This window comes from Phyllobates terribilis, unplaced genomic scaffold (genome assembly GCF_046119375.1).
Source record: "Phyllobates terribilis strain yellow unplaced genomic scaffold, ASM4611937v1 Scaffold_2__4_contigs__length_985480577, whole genome shotgun sequence".
Taxonomy (NCBI): Eukaryota; Metazoa; Chordata; class Amphibia; order Anura; family Dendrobatidae; genus Phyllobates; species Phyllobates terribilis.
This window is the reverse complement of record NW_027362762.1, coordinates 678,917,764-678,942,168: the sequence shown is the minus strand read 5'-3', so window position 1 is coordinate 678,942,168 and position 24,405 is coordinate 678,917,764. Positions and strand designations below refer to the sequence as shown.

At 47.7% G+C, this 24,405-nt stretch overlaps 1 protein-coding gene across 4 annotated transcripts in view; it reads left to right on the top strand.

Annotated features, from left to right (window-relative positions):
* The window catches only part of LOC141224049 (sushi, von Willebrand factor type A, EGF and pentraxin domain-containing protein 1-like), a 407,381-nt gene extending 383,359 nt beyond the window's left edge, over positions 1 to 24,022 (top strand). For 2 of the 4 annotated variants that reach the window (XM_073666876.1, XM_073666875.1), the window contains one exon: positions 22,825 to 24,020. In XM_073666876.1, the coding sequence (XP_073522977.1) occupies positions 22,825 to 23,027 (203 nt within the window). In that variant the 3' untranslated portion in view covers positions 23,028 to 24,020. Of the gene's footprint in view, positions 1 to 22,824 lie in introns of all 4 variants that reach the window. The other 2 variants (XM_073666874.1, XM_073666873.1) reach the window with 2 other exon arrangements.
* Positions 24,023 to 24,405: the final 383 nt, after the last annotated feature.

Sequence of the window (24,405 nt, the reverse complement as noted above, 5' to 3'; positions counted from 1 at the left end):
ATAACTATTCTAACTATTCTACTCTGACGGTTCACGCTGTGAATTTACTGTACTCACCCATTGACTTGAATTGGTGTATTTCGATCATTTTACGAGGCCATACGCAGCCATGCTGCGATTTTTTTCTCACATCTCACACCAATTCCAGGTGAGGAAAAACTCACAGATGAACACTGCCTAATCATCGATTTTATATGTAGATGTGAGCAAACTCTTACTCTGATGACAGATTTCGAGCACCTTCATCAGGTAGTCACCTGAATGGCTTCCAATGCACAGGTATGCCATCACAAGAATTGAATTGTGCAGTCACTGACTTTCAGAACATCTTTGCTACTATCAAGTGCGTTTTGCAGATATCTTGTTAGTACAGTTTCATACAGTGCTGAGAACTATTCCACAAGTGTTCTGAGTCAGAATATAGCAAGGAACAACTACACAACTAAGAGGAATTTAAATCCATCTTTATTTTAAGACAAGAAGGTCAGTCAAATTGGATAATTGTTAGAACCTTAAGGGTATGTTCACACAATGCGTTTTTGGTGCGTTTTTTTATGCAAATTTTCAGCTGCGTTTTACAGTACCAGCAATGTCTATGAGATTTCAGAAATCTCATGCACACAACTTGGTATTTTTGTCCTCAGCATTTTGTGCAATTGCTTGGTTTTCGCAAAATGCAGCATGTCACTTCTTTCAACAATTTTGCAGCGTTTTTCACCCATTGGTAGTAGAAAAAACGCTGCTAAAACGCAGGTATCAGGTTTTGCAGCGTTTTTTGTGCCAAAACCTGAGGAAGTTAAATTAGGTATTTTTTTATCACTGAACTTTATCAGCATGCCCAAGAGACAAATGGAGAGTGACAAAAATGCAGCAAAAAACAAGCAAAACCTGCTTTTTTGAGGCAGAAACTTTACTGCCAAGAGAGCAGGTTTTACTGCAGACAAAAAATGCACCAAAAAAGCAACGTGTGAACATAGCCTTAAGGTATCCTCAAGTTCAGTTACAAAAACAATCAGTTTCTATGAGACTCTCATGAGAACTGCCCCAGGAAAGGAAGACCAATAGTTACCTCGACTGCAGAGAACAAATTTATCAGAGTTACCAGCCTCAGAAAACACTAATTAAAAGCACCTCAGATAACAGCCCTCTTAAATGAAGCACAGAAATCAAGAAGCAGACACATCTAAACATCAACTGTCCAGAGTAGATTGTGAAAAGCAGACCTTTATGATTGAATTGCTGCAAGGAAGCAACTACTGAGGACCGCAAAGTAGAAGAGGAGACTTGTTTTGAGGTGTGATGGTGTGGAGGTGCTTTGCTGAAGACACCGTTGGTGATACTTGTGGCCAAGGAAAGGGATAGAGTGCTGAGTCAAATGACATGGCCTCCACAATCACCCAATCTCAACCGAATTGAGATGGATTGGGATAAATTGTATCATAGAGAGAAGGTAAAGCAGCCACCAAATGCTTAGCACCTTTGGGAACATCTTAAAGGGATTCTATCAGTAGGATCCACCCTCTTAAGCTGTCTACATGGGCATGTAGGTCAAAGGAAGCTGAATAAAATTATAACTTGATATCTGCTATCTGATGCCTTATTCCAGAGAAATCTACTTTTTTTTATATGTAAATGAACTGTTAAGATCTATGGGCCAGACACAAATCTGCATGAGAATCTGCCTCCAGAGCATTACTAGTGTGAGGCTATGTGCCCACGTAGCAGATTTGATGCAGAGCGTTTTTGCCTCTCTATGGCAGAAAAAAAAACGCATGCAGATTTACATGCGTTTTTTCTGCCAAAGAAAAGCGTTTTTTTCAGCGTTATTACATGCGTTTTCGCATGCGTTTTTTCAAGCACTTTTCCAAGCGATTTTGAGCATCACTTGGAAAGTGCTTGACAAGTTGGTCACACAATATAAATCCATGCAACCGGCATGGATTTATAATGTGTGAACAACTGATGCTTTAAATACAGCATCTATAGTAAAAAAAGAGAATTAAAAAGTAAAAAAATTGTATACTCACCTCTTCGGTCTCCTCCAGTCTGCTCCCGGCGGCGATCCTGTGATCCTCTCTCTTCGGCGTCCTGCAGTGTACTGTCAGGACCTGCAGTGATGTTGACGCGCCCCTGGGCCTGCTGTGTCGCGCAGCGTCTCGCGCACGGGGGCTTACCCGGAACCGGATCAGATGAGGGTTGCAGTCTCCGAGTGGCGGGGACCCGGTCCGTGCCCAGGGAGTCAACTCAGTGTGTGGCAGTCTTGATAGATGTTATTTGAGTGTCGACTATGCCACCCGTTGATTTGCAGCTATGGAGCTGCCGCTGCAGGGCAGACCGCTGAGGCCGGTGTAGAATTGTGCAGCGTGATAGTATAACCCCCAACGGGAGGGGTATGGCCTCAGGGCCGCCGACGTGGAAGATGAGGGTAGCAGGAACCACTCAGAGACGGTGCGGTGTAATTCAGGGTCTTTACTGGTAACAACGATAGACCCTCCCGGAGTACTTGCTAGCGAACGGGGCCTGGTCAGTCCTTGAGCAGATGGGATCTCCCCTGGCCAGGCGGAGTTGTAGGCCTCCCAAACTGACTGTACTCTTCTGGCTACCTTGCTAGAAGCGGATATAAGTAGCCCACGTCCCTGAGTGTACCGTGTGGTGCTCACCCGTATGGCCGGTGACTCGGGGCCTTCTAATGGCTTCCGCTCCACGATGGCGGCGCTGGTCCCACGCGTGTGACCGTGCCTTCGGGTTTCTGGGCCTGAGGACCTGAAATCCCCTGCCGGTCGGCTTCTGCTGCTGGGTAAGAGTTAGTCCCCACAGCCTCGGACGCCGGGTCCGGTAAGAAAGCTTCTCAGTCAGGGCGAGCTCTGCAGCTGCCAGCCCCTGACTTGTAGTAGTATTGCTCCCACTGAGCTTCTGCTGTTTCTTCCTGTGACTGTTTCTTGTCTCTACTCTCCTTGACTGACTAACCCTGCTTCAGCCCCGGGTTTATATAGGGGAAGGTCTTCCCCTCCCAAGACTGGGCAGGAGGTGTGGCATGCACAGGATCCCTGGCCAAGAGACCTCCCACCTGCTCTCAGACATAACATTGCTTGTTACTGTGGAAACCAGACCCCTGGGGTGCCACATTCCCCCCTAGTGAAATTTAGTACTCCGGGACTAAACATATTTTAGAAAAACATAACAAGATATAACAATAACAATACAATAAAGAAACACATAAAGGTGGTCACGGCATGTCCGTAACCGGGTGCAGTCTTTGAAGAAACAAAGGTGTCCATTTCACCAAAACAGGGAGACGTAACCAGGTAGGGGTCTGTCCTACCCCGAGTCCTTAACAGTCTCTAGTCCATCCTGGGTTACGCTCCAACTAATTGTACAAGGATTCCCGGTAGATCCACCAAGGATTCCTAAAAATAACTAGAAACACAAAATTATACACAAGCAACAATACACAGGTAAACATAAATAAAACAATTTATACACTTTAAATCCTCCAGCGTGCGGGTAACTGGCCTCTAGTGGCCCTAGTGGACCTACGGAGCTGACTGTCTAGCCCTGAACTACAGGGTGTAGGAGCTGTCAAGGGTAAACTGGGCAGCTGTCTACCGGCTCTTTGGCTCACTAGGGATATGGCAGGCTCACTGCAAGCAGAGGGTTGATCCTCCTGGTCTGCGGGTGTGGGGTCTTCTGCCTCCTGGACCGGCTGTTCTTCCAGCTCTACCTGTTGCTCCGTAGGTGCTTGGGATGCTGGTTGGAGGAAGGTGAGTACGGGTACCACAACTGCACCATTGACTTGAGTCCAAGACCGAGGGAAGTCCCCGAGCACAGTACTAACCATATCTTCCCTTTCCTCTACGGGTCGATGGTCTTCTTGTTCCTCTTCAGGGTTCCTCAGTTGTTCGGGACACTTCTTCAGGTGGTCCCGGGATACAATGGCTGTAGTTTCCCCTCCGTCTTTACTGATGGTACAAACCTTCGGGTTCTCGTGGCTTGAGGGCAGTACGGTGTACGGGTCCTTCTCCCACTGGTCGTCCAACTTGTGGAGCCGTCTCTTCCTCTTCAAGACCTGCTCTCCGGGTACCAGGGGAACAGCGGGAGCATACTGGTTGTAAGTTTTCTCTTGTCTTTCCCTAGCCTGACAGAGACTTCGCTCCACGCTCTCCTGTACTCTCCGGTACTGCTGCTGCCTCTCTGTGTCCCAGTCTGCTTCTGGTGAAGTGTCCTCGGGTGTCAGGACTCCCATTTCCAGGTCAACAGGTAACTTACCAGGTCTTGCCCTCATTAGGTAAGCCGGGGTACAGTTGGTGGAACCTACCGGGATGTGGTTGTATAGGTCCACCAGATCGGGCAGCTTCTCAGGCCACAGACTGCGTTCTTCCAGGGGCAACGTTTTCAGAAGATCCATTACCACCTGGTTCATTTTCTCACAAAGTCCATTAGTTTGCGGATGATAGGGTGTCGTCCTTATCTTCCGGCAGCCATACAGAGTGCAGAATTCTTGGAAGACCTCCGCTTCAAAGGCAGGTCCCTGGTCTGTCAACACTTGGTCCGGGTACCCGTGTGGACGGCAGAAATGCTGCTGGAAGGCTCTCGCTGCTGTTCGAGCTGTTAAGTCCTTGACGGGGACGACAACCAAGAACCGGGAGTAGTGATCCACGATGGTTAGTGCGTAGACGTAGCCACTTCTGCTTGGGGTCAGTTTTACATGATCCAAGGCTACCAGTTCCAACGGCTGCCGGGTGACGATGGACTGCAGGGGAGTCTTCTGGCTGGCACGGTCCTTCCTTCTTAGGTTGCACGGGCCACAGTCTCTGCACCACTTCTCAATGGTTCCCCTTATGCCTACCCAGTGGAATCGCTCGCGCAGCAGGAACTCCAGCTTCTTCCACCCGAAGTGTCCAGCTCCGTCGTGGTATGCCTCCATCACCATGGCTGCGTCTCTTCGTGGCACCACTACTTGCCAGAGTAGTTCATGCGTCCGGGAGTTAACCATTCTGCGGCACAACTTCCCCTTGTAAAGGAACAGTCGACTCCTCTCTGCCCATAGTTGTTTGGCTTCCTCCGGAGCGTCTGCTTCAAGGCAAGCCTCCGGGCGAGTCAGCATCTCCTTCACCAGTCGGACGGCAGGGTCGCTGTCTTGTGTTTCCGCCCAGTTGTAGTGAGGTAAGGGGTTCAACGTAGCAGCCTGCTTACTCCTTACCCGGTGGGAGTACTGGATAGTCCCATGACGGTGGAACGCAGGGAGTTCACCTTCTTCCAGTCCCTCCGGATCTTCTCCTTCGTCCGGCAGGTTGGGCATCCTGGACAGGGCGTCCGCGTTGGTATTGGAGCGTCCGGCCCGGTATTTGATTGTGAACTCGTAGTTGGACAGACGGGCCATCCACCTCTGCTCCAGGGCACCGAGTCTTGCCGTGTCCAGGTGTGTCAACGGGTTGTTATCCGTGTACACGGTGAACCGGGAAGAAGCGAGGTAATGCTTAAAGCGCTCGGTGACTGCCCATACTACGGCCAGGAACTCTAGCTTAAATGAGCTGTAATTCTCGGGGTTCCTTTCGGTGGGTCGCAGCTTTCGGCTGGCGTAGGCGATTACTCGTTCCTTCCCCTGCTGGATCTGGGACAGTACGGCTCCTAGCCCGATGTTACTGGCGTCGGTGTAGAGGATAAAGGGCTGGCTATAATCCGGGTACGCCAGGATTTCGTCCCCCGTGAGGGCCATCTTCAGCTGGCGGAAGGACTCTTCTTCCAGCTCCTCCCATTTGAAGGGCGGCTTCTGGTTCTTGGCCTTCCGGGACTGGCCTATCAGGAGGTCCTGCATAGGTGCTGCCTTTTTGGTGAAACCGGGAATAAACCTTCGGTAGTAGCCTACCAACCCGAGGAACTGCCGCACTTCTTTTACGCTGGAGGGGCTTGGCCATTCCTTAATTGCGGTGATCTTATCAGGGTCGGGAGCCACTCCGTCAGCGCTCACCACATGTCCCAGGTACTGCACCTTTGGTTTCAGGAGGTGACACTTGGAGGGTTTCACCTTTAGGCCGTAACTCGCCAGAGCTTCGAACACTTCCGCCAGGTGTTTCAGGTGGTCCTCATACGTCTTGGAATATACGATGACATCGTCCAGGTACAACAGGACCGTCTCGAAGTTTCTGTGGCCCAGACAACACTCCATTAGTCGTTGGAAGGTTCCTGGTGCGTTGCAGAGTCCGAACGGCATGCAGGTGAACTCGCTAAGTCCCATCGGGGTGGTGAATGCGGTCTTCTCCCGGTCCGCCTCTGCTACAGGAACCTGCCAGTACCCGCTAGTGAGATCCAAGGTAGAGAAGAAGTTAGCAGATCTTAAAGCAGCCAATGACTCCTCTATCCTTGGTAAGGGGTACGCATCCTTGTGTGTGATACGGTTGATTTTCCGGTAATCTACACACATCCTCATGGTGTTGTCCTTTTTTCTGACTAAGACTAGTGAAGCTGCCCAGGGGCTACAGCTATCCCTGATCACCCCAGCCTCCTTCATGTCTCTAAGCATCCCCTTGGCGTGTTGGTAGTGTGCAGGGGGTACGGGTCGATACCTCTCTTTTATGGGAGGATGGTCTCCCGTGGGGATGTGGTGTTCTACCCCCTTGACTCGCCCGAAGTCTAACGGGTGTTTACTAAACACTCTCTCGTACTCTTGAACCACCCGATAGACTCCCTGTTTCTGATGTGAGGGAGTGGAGTCAGTACCCAAATGTAGTTGCTGACACCAGTCCTCCATTGTTTTCTTAGAGCCGTTACCTTCCTCCGGGTGAGATGGAGGCAAGGGTTCCACAGATTGTATAGCATTTTGGTTAATGGTATATAATTTGGCTAGCGTGGCATACCGGGGCACGTACACTTCCCTCTTCCCGATATTGATTATGCGAACGGGCACCCTCCCATGGCGTACATTAACCACCCCCCGTGCTGTCAAGATGGTGGGCCTACTGTCTGAGTAAACTGGTTCTACCATTGCCTGGTAATCTCTACCTCTCAGACCAATAGCTGCCCGGCACCAAATCATCATTTCACTTTTTGGGGGCATGGCAATAGGAAAAGGGTCACACATTCTTACGCTACCAATCTCACCGCCGGAGAGTTCCACCTGTTGCCGTCGCATCAGTGCCCGGATCTCTTTCTGGAGCACCCGCTGCTCGCCGGAGCTGGCGTTCTTGGCAACCTGCTGTAAAAGGAAAATCACCTCTGCAAGACAATTTTCAATTACATTAGTTCCTAGAGTTATTTTTGGGTGACTCTCATGTTTGTCAATAGCTACAATGATCAGTCCCTGTGCTGCCAGTTCGACTCTACCGATTTTGATGGTCACCTCTTTAAATCCGATCTGTGGCACGGGCTGGCCATTGCTGGCGATGATACTCAAGTCGTCGTCAGGGTAGCGGGTAATATCCGAGTCATTCCAGTACTGCTTAAAGAGCACGTACGGGATGGTGGTGACCTGTGACCCGGTGTCCAGTAGGGCACTCATGGGAATGCCATCCAGTACCACAGGCAAGACTGGACGTCCTCCCACATATCTGTCGCGCCAGTTCGATGGGCCTGGTGATCTTTTTCCTGGGGGTTGGCCCTCTACCCCAGGTTGTGCCCGTTTAAAGAACAGTACCTTGCCATATGTCCGGGTTGATTGCAGCGGCGGCAGATGGATCGTCCGTCTTCGCTGTATCGGTCACTGGGTCTTCCTCTGGCCGGTGGGGTCCTCCTTGGTCGACGCCACGGGATGTCCTCCGGTCCGGATGCCAGCTGGATCTTCCCTGGGGTGGAAACCTGTAAAGACTGCACAGTTCGGGTTAGCGCAGCAACGCTCTTAGCTAGCTCTTGGACCTGATGGTGTAGGTCTGGAGCCGGGTCATTGTCCAAAGCCTGCGCATCAGCTCCCACAGGCCCTGCCGACAAGGGCGCCGCCTCCTGGTGGTAAGTGATAGCTGGGCGCCTGTGGGTCACAACGCCACCCGGTGCCGGTTCTCGGAGCACCCGGATGGCTCTGTCCTTGAACTGTGCAAAGCCCAGATGGGGATCCTGTAAGGCCATCGCCCGCAACTGGGTTCGGTGGGCATTACAATATAGTCCCTCTATAAATTGTTCGGTCAACAGCCTGTCCTCGTTTCCCACTCCATCAGGGTCGGTCTGCTTAATGGCCCTCAGGGCCTCTTGTAGGTTTAGTGCATAGTCCCTTATACTCTCATGCGCTCGCTGCTTGCACCCGTAGAATCTAAGCTTAATCTCGGCTGAGGTGCGGGTATCAAAGGTATCCTTCAGCCGGGTTAGTATCCCTGCGACAGTCTTCCTCCCAGGTGGCCAGGATTTTACTTCCCTTTTGGCTGCCCCGGTTAGTTGGGCCACCAGGATGCTCACTTTTTGCTCTTCTGTGAGGGGGTACACCTGGAAGAGGCTATCCAGCTTTTCTCTAAAGTCATGCAGGGTATGTGACTCCCCTGAGTACTGGGGTAGCCAAGCTGCTCCCGGGATATAGGGCATGGTGAAGGGCATAACTGCAGCAGCGGTGGCGCTGGCGGGGGTTGAGGCAATGAAGCTCTCCTCCGCATCCGACATCTTCCTCCCCCCTAGTGGACCGTGGCCTACCTTGCGATGATCCTGTTCCGTAGGCCGCGGCTCTGCAGTAGATCGTCAGGGTTGAGGACCTTCCGTCGCGCTCCGGTGACGTCGGCGTCTGCTGGGCTCCTTCCAGGACCTTACGCAACGTCCGGACGTGAGGCGGGGCTTCAGTTCTCGCGCGCTTTCGGAGTCCACGCCCCTCTTCTTCCCGCGCGGCGTCCTCAAGATGGCGTCCAACGGCGGGAAAACTCCACGGATGGCGGGAAGAAGGCTGAAGATGGCGCCGGATGGCGGGAATCTTCACAGATGGCGGGAAGAAGGCTGAAAATGGCGCCGGATGGTGGGAATCTTCACCGATGGCGGGAAAACTTCACGGATGGTAAGTTTTAAAAGTCTCTTTTTCAGGCACGCAGTACCCGGTGGTTGCGGGCACGAAATCCTGCCGACTACGCCAAAAGTAGACGCGCCCCTGGGCCTGCTGTGTCGCGCAGCGTCTCGCGCACGGGGGCTTACCTGGAACCGGATCAGATGAGGGTTGTAGTCTCCGAGTGGCGGGGACCCGGTCCGTGCCCAGGGAGTCAACTCAGTGTGTGGCAGTCTTGATAGATGTTATTTGAGTGTCGACTACGCCACCCGTTGATTTGCAGCTATGGAGCTGCCGCTGCAGGGCAGACCGCTGAGGCCGGTGTAGAATTGTGCAGCGTGATAGTATAACCCCCAATGGGAGGGGTATGGCCTCAGGGCAGCCGACGTGGAAGATGAGGGTAGCAGGAACCACTCAGAGACGGTGCGGTGTAATTCAGGGTCTTTACTGGTAACAACGATAGACCCTCCCGGAGTACTTGCTAGCGAACGGGGCCTGGTCAGTCCTTGAGCAGATGGGATCTCCCCTGGCCAGGCGGAGTTGTAGGCCTCCCAAACTGACTGTACTCTTCTGGCTACCTTGCTAGAAGCGGATATAAGTAGCCCACGTCCCTGAGTGTACCGTGTGGTGCTCACCCGTATGGCCGGTGACTCGGGGCCTTCTAATGGCTTCCGCTCCACGATGGCGGCGCTGGTCCCACGCGTGTGACCGTGCCTTCGGGTTTCTGGGCCTGAGGACCTGAAATCCCCTGCCGGTCGGCTTCTGCTGCTGGGTAAGAGTTAGTCCCCACAGCCTCGGACGCCGGGTCCGGTAAGAAAGCTTCTCAGTCAGGGCGAGCTCTGCAGCTGCCAGCCCCTGACTTGTAGTAGTATTGCTCTCACTGAGCTTCTGCTGTTTCTTCCTGTGACTGTTTCTTGTCTCTACTCTCCTTGACTGACTAACCCTGCTTCAGCCCCGGGTTTATATAGGGGAAGGTCTTCCCCTCCCAAGACTGGGCAGGAGGTGTGGCATGCACAGGATCCCTGGCCAAGAGACCTCCCACCTGCTCTCAGACATAACATTGCTTGTTACTGTGGAAACCAGACCCCTGGGGTGCCACAATGTCATTTAGTCAGCTGATGGTCACGCGACCATCACCTGGCCGCCGACATCAGGTGACTAAATGACGTCACCGTAGGTCCTGACAGTACCCCGCGGGATGCCAAGCAGAGAGGACGTGGCCGGGAGCAGACTGGAGGAGACCGGAGAGCAGACCGGGGGCCACCGGAGAGGTGAATATACAGGTTTTGTTTATTTTTAACTTTTTTATTCCTTTTTTTCACCGCGTGAAGAGGAGTTGTAGTCTCCTCTTCATCCCGGGTACCACACGCACCACGATTACGCTGCAAATTCGCGCCCATTGAATTTAATTGAAACACAGCAAATCCACATATACATGCGGGTTTGCTGCGTTTCAATGTTCCTCAATGGCCGCGAATTTGCAGCGTAATCGTGGTAGAAATGGTCATGCTGCGTTTTGCAACGAAATGCGAATTCGACGCGCAAATTAGCGCATCATGTGCACAGCACATCCGAATTCACATTGCTTTGCATGGCAGACTGTTTTACAAGCGTTTTCGCAGCTGTAAAAATGCCGCAAAAACGCTACAAAAACGCTACGTGGGGTCTTAACCTGAGTCATGTAACTAACACAGAACAATAGAAATGAACTTTATCTCATTACAAACACGTTTGTAGCAGCAGCTCTCACAGGTCTGCTATATTGCAACACAGACTGCCTGTGAGATGGAAGCTGAAGCCTACATTGACTAAATGTGACTGCAGACTGGGCATCGCACATTGTCACAATTTTGCATTCTCTGTGTGGGTGTGCAGTCAAGTATACGATTTGCAGTCACATGCTCACTAATTAGAGGTAGTGTGAGAAGAGAATGTTTGCACTTTTCTTCTGAGAATGGAAAACTCCTTTAAAGAGAACCTGAGAGCAGTAGATCGGGTAGCATGTATCAGACACTGGCTGTATGAATTCAGCCATGTTTGTTGGCATCTGAAACTCTACAGCATTTCAAAGAAATACATTTTAAATGCTGTCCAGGGACCAAGCTTCATGGGAGACTAGTTTGACAGGCCAGGCGTGTCTCCAGCAGATTTTACCCATCCGCTGCCATTTAGTGTTGAGTGAACACTAACATGCTCGGGTGCTCGAAGCTCGGGCCGAGCTCACCGTGATACTCGGGTGCTCGACCCGAGCAACGAGCCCAATGTTAGTCTATGGGAGACCAGAGCATTTTTGCGGCGGCACCCCCGGCAGTCTGTAGAAAGCCTAAAAAGTGCCTAAAACGATAGTGAGAGTGTTCAAATGACATGGGGGCAGCATGGGGATCGCCCCAGGAAGCATTTCTGACCCCCAGGTCACTGCTGTCAACAACGTGCTCAGAGGTATTAAGCCACTTTTACGGGCTCACAATAAAAAGTTCAAAAACTAAACTGAAACTGCTTTCCTGTGAAATATATTAAGGAACATCCTTTCCAGGGTAAACACTTGTGTATAAGGTAAAATAAATAAGCAAAAAAAAAAATACTCCTCCACACCTTGGGCTATGTTCACAAGTAGCATTTTTTATGCGTTTTTGCACTTTTGTATTGCTTTCAACCGTGACAAATGCATTCACCGGGAAATGTCATTTGAACATTTTACAACCTTATCTGGCCATGTGCTGTGTGACACATGCATACAGTGCTGAAAAGACATGGGAACAGCATAGGGAAGACCCCTGGAAGCATCTCTGACACCCAGGTCACTGCCTAAAAGTGTGCCCATCAGAAGTGATCCTTGCCGCATCAGAAGATGCAGACTTGCAACTATCCCCGTGCAAGTCCTTGTACCAGGGCAGTGTTCAATTGTACCTCCTCCATTCCTTGCAATGCAAGCGCAAGTATGCAGCCTGCCACCCACCCACCCCCAGGCTGCAATACCATACTGCTTGCTTGCTTGCACTTGAAATTGGGCCTTTTAGGCTTGTGGAGGCGGAATCTGTCCCCAGCCGCCCTGCGGACCGGTGCCCACACACGGTCCCCAGCCGTCTGTGGGCGGCCGGGTGTCCATAAACGGTCCCCAGTGGCCCTTATTTGTCCCGGTGCGCTTATACACAAGCGCGCATACCAAAACATTACCTGTGCCCTACCCAGTGCATTTAGTGGGAAGGACAGCCTAACCACAAACACGTGGACAAGTGAATGTGGCCAGGGATTGTCCATCTCACTGACGCCTTCACACTGGGTTAATATTGTGGAAGCCGGGACACAGTTGGACACTGGGATGCAACACGTCCTCCAGATATAGAGGATTGTGGGTCCTGGGTCAATCAGGCTTCAACACAAAGTTCAGAAGGTAGACAGCAGCAGTGGTCGGCCTCCTACACAACAAATAAATTATTCATGATCATGAGGCCATCCATCTCCTTAGCTTTCTGTTCCTTGGAATGCAAGAGCATGTATGTAGTAGCGGCTAGGCCTGAGGTGGTCAGCGTTTTGGCGCATATCCTACCTCCTCTGAGGATTGCTGGATGTTTTCCTGCTACTATGCCAGTTCTATGACTCCCGTTAAAACAAAGCTTCAGGTGATAAATGATGGATGAGGTGGTGGCAAAGGAGAAAGAGCAGGAGGAACAGGGACCATTCACATCAATATCAGGCCAGTCAACCACACATGTCTTGTAGGATATGTTTCTGTACCAAAAGGAGCGGTTCGGCTACACAGTTATAGGGCATACAGTGAGTGCAATGCCTATCAAAAATTTTGAGGCACTCCAATGCCCCTTGGAAGTGACATGGAGATCAGAGGGCCTTAATTAAACCGTTTTTTCAATTTATAGCAACAAGGTCTCTTGTACACTGTTGGCCTAAGCAGTGAATGGAAGGCTTTCCAAAAATTATGAGGAACCGCAATGCCCCTTGAAACAGATGTGGATTACAGCGTACTAAAAACCTTCTACCCATTATTGGGAGTGGGTCTCAGTTAGTGTTCGCCTATGCATTGAAAAGCAAAAGCTGACTAAAATTAGGAGGAAATGCAATGCCCTTTGGAAGAGTCGTGGAGGTTAGAGGTAATTAAAAACAACATTTCAATACCCCTTGGAAGAGCTGTGGAGTTCAGAGTGGTTTAATAAGACGGTTTTAATGCCTCTTGGAAGAGACGTGGAGGTCACAGTAGCTTAACAAGACGGTTTTAATGCCCCTTGGAAGAGACGTGGAGTTCAGAGTGGTTTAACAAGACGGTTTTAATGCCCCTTGGAAGAGACATGGACGTCCCAGCGGAATAAAAGGACAATATCAATGCCCCTTGGAAGAGTGTTGGAGGTCCCAGTGGAATAAAAAGACAATATCAGTGCACCTTGGAAGAGTGGTGGAGGTTACAGTGGAATAAAAAGACAATATCAATGCCCCTTGGAAGAGTGGTGGAGGTCGCAGTGGAATAAAAAGACAATATCAATGTCCCTTGGAAGAGACGTGGAGGTCACAGTAGCTTAACAAGACGGTTTTATTGCCCCTTGTAAGAGACGTGGAGGTCACAGTAGCTTAACAAGACAGTTTTAATGCCCCTTGAAAGAGACGTGGAGTTCAGAGTGGTTTAACAAGATGGTTTTAATGCCCCTTGGAAGAGACATGGACGTCCCAGTGGAATAAAAAGACCATATCAATGCACCTTGGAAGAGTGTTGGAGATCCCAGTGGAATAAAAAGACAATATCAATGCCCCTTGGAAGAGTGTTGGAGGTCCCAGTGGAATAAAAAGATAATATCAATGCACCTTGGAAGAGTGGTGGAGGTCCCAGTGGAATAAAAAGACAATATCAATGCCCCTTGGAAGAGTGGTGGAGGTCGCAGTGGAATAAAAAGACAATATCAATGCCCCTTGGAAGAGACATGGAGGTCACAGTAGCTTAACAAGACAGTTTTAATGCCCCTTGGAAGAGACGTGGAGGTCACAGTAGCTTAACAAGACAGTTTTAATGCCCCTTGAAAGAGACGTGGAGTTCAGAGTGGTTTAACAAGATGGTTTTAATGCCCCTTGGAAGAGTGGTGGAGGTCCCAGTGGAATAAAGACAATATCAATCCCCCTTGGAAGAGTGATGGAGGTTACAGTGGAATAAAAAGACAATATCAATGCCCCTTGGAAGAGTGGTGGAGGTCCCAGTGGAATAAAAAGACAATATCAATGCCCCTTGGAAGAGTGGTGGAGGTCCCAGTGGAATAAAAAGACAATATCAATGACCCTTGGAAGAGACATGAAGGTCAGAGTGGTTTAAGAAGACGATTTTAATGCCCCTTGGAAGAGACATGGAGGTCACAGTAGCTTAACAAGACGGTATTAATGCCCCTTGGAAGAGATGTGGAGGTCACAGTAGCTTATCAAGATGATTTTAATGCCCCTTACAAAAGCCATGCAGTACAGCATATTGAAAACATTATTCCCATTATTGGGGAGTGGGTCTCCCATAGTCTTTCCCATGCCTTCCAAGCAAAAGCTGTCAAAAATTAGAATGGAGGAACTTGCAATGCTGGCAACACGGACCACCGTCACCCTGGTGGTATAGTGGTGGTGGAGGCTGAGGATAAGGAGAAGAGCAAAAAACAGCCGAAATGAGGAAGCGTATACCCATGTGTGGGTGTGAAGTGGTGCATGGAATACACCTCCCGAAATAACACAGTGGATTTGACTTTATGTTACTCTGCTGTCAATTGGTGGTGATGAGAAGTCTGGCCCCATCCAGCCCTTGTTCATTTTGATAAGGGTCAGCTTGTCAGCATTGTCAGTTGACAGGCGAGTGCTCTAATCAGTTATAATTCCCCCAGCGGCACTAAAAACACGCTCCGATAACACGCTAGTGGAAGGGCAGGCCAGGACCTCCAAGGTGTACAGAGCGAGTTCATTCCAAGTGTTCAGCTTGGATACCCAATAATTAAAAGGCACAGAGGAATCACGGAGGACGCTGGTACAGTCGGCAAGATACTCTCTCACCATCTTTTGAAACTTTCCACTCCTTGTGAGAGTACCCCACGCCTCAGGGCTTGTAAGCTGGGCGGGTCTCAGAAAACTGTCCCAGAACATTGACAGTGTTCTCCTGCCTCTGCTGGATTGGAGTTGCGTCCCTCTCACCTGTACGCCTTGGTTGGGCAACGAACTGTGACCTCTGCCGCTAGCGTGTTCAGATGGGAATTTTTTTAACAATTTTGCAGCAAGGGCCTTCTGGTACTGCCTCATTTTTGTAGACCTCTCCACCTCAGGAATAAGAGAGTGAAAGTTCTCCTTGTAGCGGGGGTCTAAAAGTGTCACCAACCAGTAATGACTGTCACCTAACATTTGGACAACGCGAGGGTCACGGTTAAGGCAGCGTAACATAAAGTCAGCCATGCATGCCAGACTGGTAACGGGCAAGACTTCCGTGTCCTCACCAAGATGACGACTGACCATGCTCTCCTCCTCCTCCCCCCTGTCCTCATGCCACCCACGCTGAACCGACGGTATAACAGTTGTACAGGCACTACCGTCTACAGCGCATGATACCAGCTCCTGTTCCTCCTCCTCCTCCTCTCCCTTTTTTTTCCCCAATGCACGTTGGGATGAGATGAGGCTGGGCTGTGTGTAATCGCCCGCTATGGCTTCTTTATCCATCTCATACTCTGGCTGCAATGCCTCCTCTTTAATTCTCTGCAGAGAGCGTTGCAAAAGACAGACAAGTGGGATGCTGACGCTAATGATGGCGTCATCGCCACTCACCATCTTGGTGGACTCCTCAAAGTTTGTCAAGATGGTACATATGTCAGACATCCAGGTCCACTCCTGAGGTCTTATGTGTGGAGTCTGACCTGAATATCGACGGCCTTGTTGCAGCTGGTACTCCACAACTGCTCTCTCCTGCTCACAAATCCTTTGCAACATGTGGAGGGTAGAGTTCCAACGTGTGAGGACATAACACACCAGTCGGTGTGCCGGAAGTTGCAAACACTGCTGCAACACAGCAAGGGTGGCGGAAACTGTAGCCGACTTCCGAAAATGAGCTGACAGGCAGCGTACTTTGACGAGCAGATCTGGCAACTCGGGGTACGATTTAGGAAACCGCTGAACAACGAGGTTAAGCACAGAGCCGCCACCAGGTTACGCCCATTGTCACACACGACCATGCCTGGATGTAGGTTCAGCGGTCTCAGCCACAGATCTGCCTGCTCTTTCACAGCTGTCCACAACTCACAAGCAGTGTGAGGTTTATCACCTAAGCTTATGAGTTTCAGCATAGCCTGTTGCCGCTTGGCTGAGGCAGTACTACAGTGCTTCCAGCTTGTAACTGATGTGGTGATATCTGAGATGGAGGCTGAACATGAAGAGGAGGAGGAGGATGATGCGCAGGAGCAGTACACTGTGGTGGCAACTCTGACAGACATAGGGCCCGCAATCCTCGGTGTGGGGAGGATGTGTTCCGTCCCAAGGTCCGACTGGTTCCCGGCTTCCACTATGTTTAACCAGTGTGCCATCAGGGAGATGTACAGTCCCTGGCCACAAGCACTTGTCCACGTGTCCGTTGTCAGGTGGACTCTCCCAGTAACTGCGTTGTTGAGGGCACGGCAGATGTTTTGGGACACGTGCTTGTGTAGTGCGGGGATGGCACACCGGGCAAAATAGTGTCGGCTGGGGACCGAGTACCGAGGGACGGCCACCGCCATAAGGTTGCGGAAGGATTCCGTCTCCACCAGCCTAAAAGGCAGCATTTCCAACGCAAGCAGTCATGAAATGTGTGAATTTAGGACTGTGGCCTGTGGGGCGTTAGCTGCAAATTTGTGCTTTCGTTCAAAGCTCTGGGATATGGACAATTGAACGCTGCGGTGGGACGTTGACGTGGACGTTGATGCTGTTTCTTGAGAAACTGCCATAACAAGTGAAGACTGAGAGGAGGGGGCATCTTTTCATGCAGTATGGGGACAGGGGACAGGGGATTGCCTTGCACGCACAACATGGGGTTCTCTTACATGCACAACAGCGGAAGAAGCAGTGGTGACACCCGCTGACACTGGTCACGGAACCCTGGGGTTCGCCCCACAAAGTCAGGTGCTTTGCTGCCATGTGCCTGATCATGCTGGTGGTGGTCAGGCTGGTAGTTTTGTCACCCCTGCTGATGCTGGCCAGGCAGGTGGTACAAATGGCCTTTTTGGGGTTATCAGCAGAGTCTTTAAAAAAATTCCAGACTCTGGAAGACCTACAGGTTGTACTGGCAACGTCCCTCGTGTTGGTGTTACAGGGAATGGTTGCCTGCCTTCTATCAGCAGCCACCACACTGCTTCTTCCTGCCTGTTGGGGTACTCTGCCTCCCTCCCCCTGTGTGCTGCTGGCCTCGCTCTGTGTGTCCTCCTGCCACGTTGGGTCAGTTACTAGATCATCCACCACCTCCTCCTCTTCCACTTCTGCACCACGGTCCTCCTCCTCACTTCGTGGCAATTGTGTCTCGTCATCGTCCACCTCTTGTGACAAATTGCCAGCATCACCTTCCTGTGTCCGTGGCTGTTGAAATATTTGGCCATTGCTACATGGGATCTCCTCTTCCACCACTTCAAGCGGAGCAGGCAAGGGGCCCAAATATGGAAATGGACCAGTGAACAGCTCTTCAGAGTGTCCAACTGTGGGATCAGTTGCTGTCTGATGACACTCGGCATAGTGGGAGGAAGGAGCATCAGGGTGAGGAGGAGTATGCAGTCAAGACTCATGGCTACTAACACTTGACCGTGTGGAAGACAGACCGGAGGTGGTGGTGCCCAGGTGACTGGAAGTATTACCTGCTATCCAATTAATAACCTGTTCACACTGATCAGTTCGCAATAGTGGTGCTGTTGTGTGCTTACCTAGTAATTCGGTCAAGAACTGGGAGCGAGAAGATGTGGCTGTTGGTTGTGGCACATTTTCACCTTGGCCACGGCCCCATCCTCTGCACGCACCATCACCAGAACGTCCAGTTCCACCTCCCTTTCCACGCGCCTTGTAAATGAAGTAAAATAGCTTACACTCGCACTATCAATGGCAAAAGGGTGATAAAAAGGAGATTTGAACTGTGGAAGAGGAAAACCACAGTTCTAGTTCTCTGGCCTACACCAGAATCTTTTAAACAGATATATTTGTGTCTGAACAGTCAGCGAGACACTGAAACTGTTTTTTTTATGCAAAAAGGTGGATTACACCCAGATTTGAACCGTGGAAGAGGAAAACCACAGTTCTAGTTCTCTGGCCTACACCAGAATCTTTTAAACAGATATATTTGTGTATGAACAGTCAGCGAGACACTGAAACTGTTTTTTTTAATGCAAAAAGGTGGATTACACCCAGATTTTAACCGTGGTAGAGGAAAACCACAGTTCTAGTTATCTGGCCTACAACAGACCATTTTAGACAGATATATTTGTGTCTGAACTGTTAGCGAGACACTCAAGCTGATTTTTTTTTTATGGAAAAAAGGCAAAAAAGTGGATAATACAGAGATTTGAACTGTGGAAATGCAAAACCACAGTTCTAGTTCTCTGGCCTACACCAGAATCTTTTAAACAGATATATTTGTGTCTGAACAGTCAGCGAGACACTGAAACTGTTTTTTTTATGCAAAAAGGTGGATTACACCCAGATTTGAACCGTGGAAGAGGAAAACCACAGTTCTAGTTCTCTGGCCTACACCAGAATCTTTTAAACAGATATATTTGTGTATGAACAGTCAGCGAGACACTGAAACTGTTTTTTTTATGCAAAAAGGTGGATTACACCCAGATTTAAACCGTGGAAGAGGAAAACCACAGTTCTAGTTCTCTGGCCTACACCAGAATCTTTTAAACAGATATATTTGTGTCTGAACTGTTAGCGAGACACTCAAGCTGATTTTTTTTTAAGGAAAAAAGGCAAAAAAGTGGATAATACAGAGATTTGAACCGTGGAATTGCAAAAGCACAGTTCTAGTTATCTGGCCTACACCAGACCCCTTTAAACAGATATATTTGTGTCTGAACAGTTAGCGAGACATTCAAACTGATTTTTTTTTACAGAAAAAATGCAAAAAAGTGGATAATACAGAGATTTGAACCGTGGATCTGCAAAACCAAAGTTCTAGTTATCTGGTCTACACCAGAATCTTTTAAACAGATATATTTGTGTCTGAACAGTCAGCGAGACACTCATAATGTTTTTTTTTTATGGAAAAAAGGCAAAAAAGTGGATAATACAGAGATTTGAACCGTGGAACTGCAAAACCACAGTTCTAGTTATCTGGCCTACACCAGACTCTTTTAAACAGATATATTTGTGTCTGAACAGTCAGTGAGACACTGAAACTGTTTTTTTATGCAAAAACGTGGATTACACCCTGATTTGAACCAAGGAAGAGGAATACCACAGTTCTAGTTATCTGGCCTACACCAGAATCTTTTAAACAGATATATTTGAGTCTGAACAGTCAGCGAGACACTCAAAATGTTTTTTTTATGGAAAAAAGGCAAAAAAAGTGGATAATACAGAGATTTGAACTGTGGAACTGCAAAACCACAGTTCTAGTTATCTTGCCTACACCAGACTCTTTTACACAGATATATTTGTGTCTGAACAGTCAGCGAGACACTGAAACTGTTTTTTTTTTATGCAAAAAGGTGGATTACACCCAGATTTGAACTGTGGAAGAGGAAAACCACAGTTCTAGTTATCTGGCCTACACCAGACCCTTTTAAACAGATATATTTGAGTCTGAACAGTCAGCGAGACACTCAAAAAATTTTTTTTTATGGAAAAAAGGCAAAAAAGTGGATAATACAGAGATTTGAAATGTGGAACTGCAAAACCACAGTTCTAGTTATCTGGCCTACACCAGAATCTTTTAAATAGATATATTTGTGTCTGAACAGTAAGCGAGACACTGAAACTGTTTTTTTTTTTATGCAAAAAGGTGGATTACACCCAGATTTGAACCGTGGAAGAGGAAAACCACAGTTCTGGTTATCTGGCCTACACCAGAATCTTTTAAACAGATATATTTGTGTCTGAACAGTCAGCGAGACACTCAAAATGTTTTTTTTATGGAAAAAAGGCAAAAAAGTGGATAATACAGAGATTTGAACTGTGGAACTGCAAAACCACAGTTCTAGTTGTCTGGCCTACACCAGACTCTTTAAATAGATATATTTGTGTCTGAACAGTCAGCGAGACACTGAAACTATTTTTTTTATGCAAAAAGGTGGATTACACCCTGATTTGAACCGTGGAAGAGGAAAACCACAGTTCTAGTTATCTGGTCTACACCAGAATGTTTTAAACAGATATATTTGAGTCTGAACAGTCAGCGAGACACTCAAAATGTTTTTTTTATGGAAAAAAGGCAAAAAAGTGGATAATACAGAGATTTGAACTGTGGAACTGCAAAACCACAGTTCTAGTTATCTGGCCTACACCAGACTCTTTTAAACAGATATATTTGTGTCTGAACAGTCAGTGAGACACTGAAACTGTTTTTTTATGCAAAAAGGTGGATTACACCCTGATTTGAACCATGGAAGAGGAAAACCACAGTTCTAGTTATCTGGCCTACACCAGACCCTTTTAAACAGATATATTTGAGTCTGAACAGTCAGCGAGACACTCAAAAAATTTTTTTTTATGGAAAAAAGGCAAAAAAGTGGATAATACAGAGATTTGAAATGTGGAACTGCAAAACCACAGTTCTAGTTATCTGGCCTACACCAGAATCTTTTAAACAGATATATTTGTGTCTGAACAGTCAGCGAGACACTGAAACTGTTTTTTTTAATGCAGAAAGGTGGATTACACCCAGATTTGAACTGTGGAAGAGGAAAACCACAGTTCTGGTTATCTGGCCTACACCAGAATCTTTTAAACAGATATATTTGTGTCTGAACAGTCAGCGAGACACTCAAAATGTTTTTTTTATGGAAAAAAGGCAAAAAAGTGGATAATACAGAGATTTGAACTGTGGAACTGCAAAACCACAGTTCTAGTTATCTGGCCTACACCAGACTCTTTAAATAGATATATTTGTGTCTGAACAGTCAGCGAGACACTGAAACTATTTTTTTTATGCAAAAAGGTGGATTACACCCTGATTTGAACCGTGGAAGAGGAAAACCACAGTTCTAGTTATCTGGTCTACACCAGAATGTTTTAAACAGATATATTTGAGTCTGAACAGTCAGCGAGACACTCAAAATGTTTTTTTTATGGAAAAAAGGCAAAAAGGGGATAATACAGAGATTTGAACCGTGGAACTGCAAAACCACAGTTCTAGTTATCTTGCCTACACCAGACTCTTTAAATAGATATATATTTGCGTCTGAACAGTCAGCGAGACACTGAAATTTTTTTTTTTATGCAAAAAGGTGGATTACACCCAGATTTGAACCGTGGAAGAGGAAAACCACAGTTCTGGTTATCTGGCTTACACCAGAATTTTTAAACAGATATATTTGTGTCTGAACACTCACAAATAGGGGGGGGGATACCAAAAGATTAATAAGACGGGTATTTGTACAGTCTGACTGAGGGAAAAAAAAAATGAGGATTTATATGAAAAAAAAAGGATTTTTTCTGGCCTCTGAGACCTGGGGCTAAGTCTAGCAATTTGAAAAGCAGCACACAGGACTATAATGCAGTGTTTGTTGGTATAACCACTGCATCTCCTATACAGCCTGCCTGATATCTGGGATAGATATTAGTCCTGAGAAGGACTGTTTGTTTGATTTTGCAGGCTTTAGAGACCCTATACTACCTATTTCACAGAATAAATCTCTCCCTAGCTCAGCAGCACTCTCCCTACACCATCTGATCCGGAGCGACTGTGTCCAAGATGGCGGCGCCCCGTTTTAAATACTCGAGGTGACGCTGTGCGGCCAGCCAATCACTGTAATGCCCACAACCAACATGGCTGCGGCATTACAGTTACTGGCTGGTAATCCCTGCATGTTCATTGGCTCTGTAAAGAGCGCCAAACATGGAAGGCGGAGACCCGAGCTCCCGCCCGAGTAACCCGGAAATGCTCGGTGCTCGCCGAACATCCCGAGTAGTGAGATGCTCGGGCGAGTACCGAGCAGTGTCGAGCATGCTCGCTCAACACTACTGCCATTGACTGACAGTTCTCTCCCAAACGCACGCAAGGAGAGACAGGTCACTCAAGGCGAGTGAGTGAAGAGAAGCCACTGGGGACCTGTCTTTTGGCAGCTTTTAATGTATGTTTTTCTCTGAAACGCCGCAATGTTTCATAGTCAAACATGCATGACTGAAATCATATAGCCAGTGTCTGAAAAAAGCGTGTATGACAGAGCCTTAAAAGAACACAGTGAATGGTGGCTGGAAGCACGCTCTGACACTTTGATTGACAGCTCACTGTGCACAGATGCGCTGCAGAGCAAGCTGTAATGCTGCAATGCTGTGAACCGTGACAGTAGCCCCACTGCGAGCTTCTATGACTGAAAGCGGCAGCTCTTGGGATGAAAAAGTTAATTTTTTTCCTGATAGTCGCGCTTTCGGTAAGGCAGCTGAACAGCCTAATAATGCTTTTAACTTGCAGACTGACCCAATAGCTAATAGCATTTGGGGACATGACGGGTTGCCTGTAAAGAGCTGTATCAGAAACACAGAGTTTCGGCTCACCATAGGTATATACTGAGAGATAAATTAACAAACAATTTTTAATCTATTTAGGGAAAAACACAAGTTGGTATTCAAGGGTGGACATTCACAGTGACTGTGAACTTACAGGTTATGAATCTCATTAAATAAAAATGCTTCTCTGACATGAAAACAAGCATATTTTTTTTTTGCAAACTAATGTAATTGGTATTTCTATTTCATAGAACCTGTGTGTGATCAAATCTGGGAATTGCAAGAAGAAGCTCGGAAATGTACATCTACCCCAGATGAATGGATTAAGTATCTTCAGGTGCAGTACCTCTATCTTCAGATAGAGAACTTGAAGTTGGACAATGAAATTAAGAAAAGGCAACTGAGTTCTCCCGTTGAAGCCAATCCGAAATCAGAAGAGCAAAGAGCGCTATAAAATTAATTAATTGAGCATTATCTTATCTTCTAAAATAGTACTTTAGCATTAATATGCAAACTTTCTTACTTAATAAATGAAAATAAATATATACACATATACAGTACATTGCATTAACATGCTATAAACCCGCATTTCCTTAAATGTATATTTGATATACAGAGCCTATCCCTAGCTTATCACCAAAGACTACATTTTTGGAGGTTGAAATATGGTCCCATACACAAGTATTTCAGCCTCTGTTGTCTGTTCTGTTGTACACAATACTCTGTAATAGCAACTTTGTGGAACGCCAGCAAAGAAAATTTTCAGACCCTCACAAATTTCTAATTGGGATCCTGCTTAAAAGGGTATGCACCAAGATTAAATGTTACCCCCTATCCATAGAAAAGTTGCTAACTTCCAAAAACTGGGACCCTTACTGATCCTTACAACAGGCCTTTCTAAATGAAGCAGATGCCAAGCATATACACTTCTGCTCTATTTATTTTCAGTGGGAGTTCCATAGACAGCCAAGCGCAGCCCCATTTTTGGGATCGGTGGGGGTCCCAGCATAAGACTCCTGGCGATTTGGAAGATATACCCTATAATGTATTTATAGGTTAATTTCTTATCTTGGTAATCTTGGTACATACCCACTAAGTGTTATAAACGTTAAGTTAACTTTATCTGAAATATCTGAGCCAAAGATTGCAGCTTCTTGGGTTATCTTTACAAAAGGCAGATTTGTTTCAGACACAATGTTCCCAATATACCTGTACTATTGATATCAGCCATATTGTTCCAATTTCACTGCAGATCCCATTGTACTTCTGAGTTTGTAATGACATAAAGGGAGCTCCCCTCCACCAGCCCTGACAGAGAAGAGAGCTGGCTTAGCTAGTGCTCCTAGTTAAAGAGTAAGACCATGGCCCCACTATCAGTATTTGGTCAGTATTTTTTCTCAGTACAGTACAGACCAAAAGTTTGGACACACCTTCTCATTTAAAGACTTTTCTGTATTTTCATGACTATGAAAATTGTACATTCACACTGAAGACATCAAAACTATGAATTAACACATGTGGAATTATATAGTTAACAAAGTGTGAAACAACTGAAAATATGTCTTATATTCTAGGTTCTTCAAAGTAGCCAGCTTTTGCTTTGATGACTGCTTTGCACACTCTTGGCATTCTCTTGATGAGCTTCAAGAGGTAGTCACCGGAAATGGTCTTCCAACAATCTTGAAGGAGTTCCCAGAGATGCTTAGCACTTGTTGGCCCTTTTGCCTTCACTCTGTGGTCCAGCTCACCCCAAACCATCTCGATTGGGTTCAGGTCTGGTGACTGTGGAGGCCAGGTCATTTGGCGTAGCACCCCATCACTCTCCTGCTTGG